The following is a 7,622-nucleotide window of genomic DNA, read 5'->3' on the forward strand; positions in this document are numbered from 1 at the left end:
TTTTTTCGTCTGGATTCCCCCGAAGCTTCTAGGATCTCTTCTCGTCTAGAAAAAATTGTCAAAAAGTTTCATGGTGTTTGGACTTCGTTTGATATGGATTTTCTGTAAAATAAAAAGCTAGCAGAAAACAACAACTAGCACTTGGCACTGAGTTAAGAGGTTAGTTCTCAAAAATGATATAAAATGACGAATAAAGCACATAGGATTAATAATATAACAGCATGAAACAATTAGAAAAATTATAGATACGTTCGAGACGTATCAGGCGGCAGGGGTGGTGGAGCGGTGCCAAAAGCAAGAGAGAAAAAGGGAAGGAGAGAAAATGGGAGGATGGAGGTGTGGGGTCCTGGAGAGGTTTTGGTGGGGTTTTTGGGTGGGGCGGGGGTGCCGGAGTCCTACGTGTCTTCTGTTTGTACTCTCGCGAAGCCACCCAGGCTTGTCTCGGGTTTGGGGGGGGGGCGTCCGAACCGCTCGGCAGATCGATACAAGACCACGTTGGATGGCTAAACAAGTCTGAATCGTGCAGTCCGGACGGTTGCGGGTGGTTTGAGGGTCCGTTTTGGAGTAAACCTGGCCAGATGGGCCGGGCCGGGCCGGCACGGCACGACACGACCTGACTTATGCGAGCCAAGCACGACACGACCCAACCAGGCACGCTAACGAGACACGCTTTGCCGAGCCGGCACGCGTGCTGGACTCCTTGCCTCCCTAATCTAGGCACGACACTGTAAGGAAACGGGTCGGCCCATCAGCACGTTTAGCCCATCAACACGTCTAATTTTCGCAATTTTGATCCTAGCTATTTCGGCTGTTTTTAGGCTAATATATATAAAAAATTGTAAAAATAAAAAAGTTAAATGGGTCGTGCCATGCCGACACTCGTGGCCCAGGCACGGCCCTAGGCGGGCCAGGCTCACCACAGGCCAGGCACGCGAGCTATCGGGCCGACACGCTAAGACCGGCCCATTTGGCCAGGTTTGCTTTGGAGATGCCCTAACAACACGAAGCATGACGTAGGGTATTACTCCTCACAGAAGGGTCGAACCTTGGTAAACCCCGTGTGCGACCTCCGATCTAGAACTTTCAACCACGTTAGCAACCCTACCGAGGGTACGACCATATTTTTGCACCCTCAGTTGGACGCCAGGCATGGGTTGCGTCGGCTGGAGATCGATCCCAGCTTGGATCTTTTTCGGCTTCCGACGGCCTCCCGTCGGGAGAGAGCCTAACCTTCGGCTCTTTTACTTTCATCGCGGACAGAACGTGTCGGCTCAACATCAGCCCATGATGTAGGGGTTACAAAAGATTCGGTTTTGAAATTTATTATGTTTATAATCCGTCCACGATGCAGGAGTATGTGGTTAAATGTCTTGGAGGACAGTGGTACCCCAATCTATGAGGGATCAAACCCTAGATTTGACGTGTTGATGTCTTATAAAGGCAGAACATTCTTCCATCGGGAGGCAATGTTCCCGTCGTTAGCGAGACACCTTAATCTTAAGATCTGGCTCAGTTTATCGAAGATACTCATAGGAGCCTGGGTATTGAATTACGTACTTCCTCCGTAAAGAAATACAAGAGTATTAATAGTGATCTAAATGATCTTATATTAGTTTACATATGGAGTATTTTATAAAATAAAATTGCATGTATGTGAAACCTGTACAAAGAAGGGACATTTTTTTCTGGGGGCCTTTTCGTTACCGCCAACAAGAGCTAAAGTGTAGCTAATGATTTCGCTCCCGTCCTCCTTATCCTCTCTCCCTAAAACATACCTTTAATGCGTCGTGATCTCTCTCCTCCAATCCCGACAAAGTACACCATCATCTCCTGCCTTGATGTTCTCCCTCGCTCCCTCTCCCCCCTTCTCTCTCTCTCTCCACCTTCTCTCCCCTCCCCTATCATATGCTCCTCCCCCTCCTCCAGCCATCGTCTTCCCTGCAGCGCACAGACGAGGCACACCCACCGAAACACCATAAAATAGTGCTTGTTGATTGATCTCCACGGGCACCCATCTCTCTCTCATCATCATACTACCATATGAAAAATATTTCTCGCCAACCTAGAGTGTTTCCCTAACAGCTAGCTCCCGCTCTCTCTCTCCTGTTCGATCTCTTTCTCACTCTTAGCGCCGCCGCCGCCGCCACCACCGCCGTCCCCACATCACCTACCCAGCTGAGCAAAACCCCACAAGAACAGCTCGATACGTCATCGAACCCACCGCTCAACTTCCCCCAACCAAAAGACAGCACCGTGTATTCTTGCGTGTATATGTCCATGGCCTAATCGAGACCATGGACGTTACCGGGGACGCCGGTGGAGGTCGCCGCCCCAACTCCCCCCTGCAGCTCCTCGAAAAGAAGGAGGAACATCCGTGCTCCATCTCCCCGGCTGCTGGGCTCGGGACGAATGGGTCGGCGACGGGGGAGCTGCAGGTGCGGAAGGCGGCGCCGCCTAAGCGGACCACGAGCAAGGACCGGCATACGAAGGTGGACGGCCGCGGCCGCCGCATCCGGATGCCGGCGATCTGCGCGGCGCGGGTGTTCCAGCTGACGCGGGAGCTGGGGCACAAGACGGACGGCGAGACCATCGAGTGGCTCCTGCAGCAGGCGGAGCCCGCTGTGATCGCGGCAACCGGCACAGGCACCATCCCGGCCAACTTCACCTCTCTCAACATCTCCCTCCGCTCCTCCGGCTCCATGCTCTCCACCATACCTGCCCACCTCCGCGCCGCCGGCCTGCCCGGCTCTCGTTTTGGAGGTGGCGCACGGGCTGACGCGTGGGACCGCTTCGTCGGTCTCGGGTTCGGCGGCGGCCTCGAGAGCCCGGCATCCACCACCACCTCCTCGTCGTCCCCGCTGCTGCTGAGCTTCCACTCTGGAAGCGTCGGCCTCGACGTTTCGCCATCGTCGGCGACGGCCGCGGCCAACACGGAACTGTCCAGGAAGCGGCGTTGGGAGCAAGAAATGCAGCAGCAGCGACACCAACAGCAACAGCAACAACAGTACCAGCAGCAGATGGCCGGGTACACGCAGAGCCAAATGCCGGGCACTGTGTGGATGGTGCCGACGAGCCACGCCCAGGGCGCCGGAGCGGCGCCTGCCGGTGGCGGCGAGTCGATCTGGACGTTCCCGCAACCCGGAAGCGGCGGCGGCGGCTCGGCGACCGTGTACCGCGGCGTGCCGAGCGGGCTACATTTCATGAACATCCCCGCGCCGATGGCAGTGCACGCGCAGCAGCTGGGGCTCGGCCAGGCCGGCGGAGGTGGATCAGCAGCAGCGGGCGAGGGGCACATGGGGATCCTCGCCGCGCTCAACGCGTACCGCGGGCAGCATGCATCCGCGTTGGAGGTCACCGTGGCGGGGCACAATGGAGCAGCTGAAGGGACTACTCACCATCAACATCAGAACTAGCATCAACATCTGCAGCACGGGGGTGGCGAGCCGAACGAGAGCATGAGCGCCAGCGACTCGTAGGGCTTCGTGACCGCTGGTCCGTTCGACAGCTTTGGCTTACCAATTTTCGTCTTTGGATTTGTTCTTCTTTGGTTTGTTTCTGTTCTTGACTCGATCGCTTGTTATGGCTTTGTTCCTCCTCCAAATTCTTGCACGGTTCATACGGTTGCAACTTGCATTTCGTTGCATCACCGCAAATTATTTGCCATAAAAATCTTTGCAAGCGATATAGGTGGAGTGCCAATCGAATTTGCATCCTCCGGATCTTGCCGATTAGGGTTTTATCCAATTTCTTTGAGAGAAGAGACATTATGCACAGCATGGCTGCCATTGATTCTCCATGTTTGCTACTCATTCCGTAAAGAAATATAAGAGCGTTTAAATGTAAAAGTGTTTAGATCACTAGAGTATTGATCTAAACGCTCTTATATTTCTTTACAGATGGAGTAATAAGCACACACTTGCAAAAAATTTGACATGCCAGTCAATTCCTCCCCCGCACTAAACCTAGTTAGGCCCGGGAAAGGGGTCGCGGCGTCCAGGCTAGGGCTCGATAATAGTGGATTCAGCAGGAACTTAAACAACTCATCATTCATTTCTCGATCAATTTGAAACCTTAAATTCGAAAAGTCCTTCCATGAATCTAGGGAAGGAAAACCACCTCTGACTTCACCAAGTCTCCCTTTTTTTGGTCGAAGGCTTCAGGTCAAGATCCTTTTTCCTATCTATTGAAGATGTAATGAGAGATGCTTCTTCCTCCTCAAGTTGGAAGTGCAAGAAGAAATGTATGAATAGGAGTTCCATCTATCACACACTTGTCCACACTCCAACTAACTTCAACATCCATGCTCAGCTAGGAGTAAGCTGCCAACGAGACGGAGCCAATGACGACATGATAGGCCACAGAGGCGAGGCGGAGGCTTGATTTGTTGAGGTGCGGGGTGGTCGCCGACGTGGAGGACGATGGGGTTTGGCGGGAAGGTCGGAAGGCGGTGGAGGCTTGACTTGTTCAGGTGCCGGGGTGTGTGGGTTGTAGGATGGTCGCCGGCGTGGAGAACAGTGGGATTTAGAGGGAAGGCCGGGATGGCGGCGGCAGATTGATGCCGTCCACAGGTATCCATGACAAAGTGGTCGGGCCAACGTTGGAGGGTGGCACTTCTGAGGGAAGAAGAAGGCATCTCTACCGTTGGATGGAGATCAGACGACAGAGGAAAAAGTGATTGATTGAACTATTTATTAGTTCCCTTTGTAATTTGTGCTAAATTTTGACCAAAAATTTAACTGATAAAATGTTAGTGCATGTCAACAAAAATTATATCGTTAGATTCGTATTTGAATATAGTTTTTAATGATATAATTTGTGGCGACAGGTATGAACATTTTGTTAGTTAAATTTATGGTTAAAATTTGGCACAGAATATAACGGAAACCAATAAACAGGTAGTAATAGAGAGCCGATCGGCCCTTTCACTGTCTGAACTCCACTGGAGAAGCTACAGTAGCATTAACAAGCATGGCTGCCATGCCGATGCCATTGCCCAGCACTTTGTACTCTTGTCTCGTCCAACTGTACGTGCAAGCATATTACGTATACGTACGTAACATCCATCCTTCACAGTTCACACGTTAAACGTACCCTGTCCTCTCCATGAGGGCTCCGCGCTAGCTTTGTCTAGGAAAACCACTACACCATCACCGTCGACGTTTCAACGTCAAGGACCAGCTAGGGTGTAGTGTAGCTAGGGTGGTGTAATCTCTTTGTTTGGTTTGAACTGTGCCGGCATCTATATACCTAGTAAAAAAGCTCCTTTGGTTTGAATGCATATGAGCGCGGCCGGTACTGCCCCACTGTAGCACCACCAGCGAAGCGTGCCAAAAAACGGAAGGAGGCGAGGTGCAACAGTGGCGCCCAACAGTAGCGCGCACCGAGCGAGCCGGGGCAACGTACTACGTACGCCCATGGAATAATTGCCAAAGCTTCGGCCCAGCCCGGCCATCGCCACCGACGATTCCCGCATTACGGCGCGGCAGCAACCCGACGGGCCGACGGACGCGACGCTCGGGGAGCAGGAGCTCGCCCGGTCGACCGCTGGAGCCTCGCTGGCCGGAGAAGGAGCCGTGTACGTGCAAGGGATGGACGCGCGCGCGGGGATGCAGGCGGTCCGTGCGCGCGCACGGGACAGGAGCGAGATCGGGCGACAGGCCCACGCGCGGGCTGCTGCGGCTGCCCTGCGACTTAACCCCATATGTAAAGCTGGACGTGGGTGTGGTCCTCGCTGCGACTGCGCGCCAGGGTTGCCCTTATTGTCGCCCGCCACGGGCCCGGGTTGAATTGCCGCTGCCTGCGGTACGTACACTAGCCATCACTGCTCGATCGCTCGATCCTGCTTGTTCCGGTTACGAGCCGCAGCCCACATGCACGGTACACGGACGGACCAGCGCCCTCGTGAGATCTAGCAGCGCAGATATACCATCGACAGCTCCGCACGTACTACGTGCGCAGTGCAAGTTGCGCGCGCGCTTTGACCGCGTGCGTGCGTTCGTGCGGTGGACTAGGACAAGAGGAAAAGCGCGCGTGGGGACTGTATTATTTTGAGTTTCGACATCAGTACATCACGCTCACACCAAGTGGCGAGCGTACGTACACGTCCACGGTCAACCTACACCGACGACCAGTAGTAGCAATACCCATCGTCGTCGTCGTCAACTAACTAACTAATGGAGTTTGGTCGGCGACATTAGTAGCTACAGTTTCTGTTGAAAAGTAAGCAAGCGAATTAACATACTGACACTAACACTGGTAGATCGATGCATGCAGCTAGACAGCTAGCTGGCTAACTATTCATCCATAATTCATGTGTGGGCACTGATGCAGGATTTGCCGATGGATGGATCGAGCGGGATATGATGATGGGTTTAACTGCAAACATATATTCAGTCTCTCAGTCCTTGGATGGGCGGGATGATGCATGGGCATGGCCACATAATTAGCCACAATGCGGGCTGCGCAGGCGGGCGCATGCAGTGTGCAGGTGGGAAAAAGAGAGCTAGCTAGCGCTGCAGAATGAGGCCAATAACGTGCTGGAGCTGTCGGTTGTTCTCTGACCCAAATTGGAGCCCCTCACATGTTGGGCTGATTGGCCGCATTGAGTGCCCTACCCTCCCTCCCTCCTATAACCTAGCTAAGCTAATGGCTCTGCCTTGTGCCGCTGCTGCTTCAGTGCCCGGCCATGACCACATGACATGTACAATATCCTCTTCCCTCACCTGTCTGCTACCAGTGCTCGTGCTTGAGGAAAATTTGACAAAAGTGACCTTGGGATGAAATCAATTCACAGAATGAACAGCCCGTGAGACTATTTCACGTCCATGACCTTTTTGTGTAGCGCCCGCCACGCCGGCGCCACACCCTACGGTGCAGTGCCCACCTCTGGGGCGTTGCACACCTGTCCACCGTGGCAGCCTCTGGGCCCTCACCCAGCAGTGCAGCGCCTAAGATCTAGGTGCCACACACTTAAAGTGCAGCGCCTGAGTGCTAGGCGCCACACATTTAAAGTGCAGCGCCTGCCGCTCGGGCGCTGCACTGTGACTTATCCAGCCACTCGGCTGCCCCCCCCCCCTTCCCCCCACCCCACACACCCGATCTTTGCCCCCTCTCCCACTCTCTCCCCCTCAAATCCTTTCCCAAATTTTGCAAATTTGGCGAATTTGTCCGTAGATTTCGAAGTCAAACCCTCCCTCAAGGTAATCTTCTCCGATCCCCTTGTTTTGATCCAAGTAATGTTATCATTTTGCTCATTTGTTGCTAGTTTGGGGAAACCCTAGTTTTGTTTGGATCTAGAGATTTGCATGGAGATGTGAGATGTTTGTTTGCCAATTTCCTATGATTAGGCTTTGTTAGTATGTTAGGGTTATTCTTATGGGTGTTCTTATGTTGATGCTAGGGTTAGGTTTAGGGCAAGGGTTATGGTTAGGGTTGTTGTTTGATATATATTTTAGGGTTTGTATTCCTTGTTAATCCTTGGATTAGTACTCATGGAAGCAATGTTACATTGTGTTGTTTGAATGCTTATAGGGATGGGAAGAACATGTGTGTTTGTTTATCATGGGGACAAAGACGCCTTCTTGAGAGGCAATATTGAACCGGACCCGGATGAGCTTGACATG

The 7,622-nt window shown here is 52.9% G+C and overlaps 1 protein-coding gene across 1 annotated transcript; it reads left to right on the forward strand.

The window, feature by feature from the left end:
- Positions 1-1,839: 1,839 nt before the first annotated feature.
- On the forward strand, positions 1,840-3,773 carry LOC123160458 (transcription factor TCP15-like). Its single transcript, XM_044578275.1, has one exon. The coding sequence runs from the start codon at positions 2,295-2,297 to the stop codon at positions 3,411-3,413; it is 1,119 nt and encodes a 372-aa protein (XP_044434210.1). The 5' UTR covers positions 1,840-2,294; the 3' UTR covers positions 3,414-3,773.
- Positions 3,774-7,622: the final 3,849 nt, after the last annotated feature.

Source organism: Triticum aestivum, chromosome 7B (assembly GCF_018294505.1).
Source record: "Triticum aestivum cultivar Chinese Spring chromosome 7B, IWGSC CS RefSeq v2.1, whole genome shotgun sequence".
NCBI lineage: Eukaryota > Viridiplantae > Streptophyta > Magnoliopsida > Poales > Poaceae > Triticum > Triticum aestivum.

Excerpts from the sequence above, each read along its gene's own strand:
- LOC123160458 (XM_044578275.1), top strand. The coding sequence starts at position 2,295 with ATGGACGTTACCGGGGACGCCGGTGGAGGTCGCCGCCCCAACTCCCCC.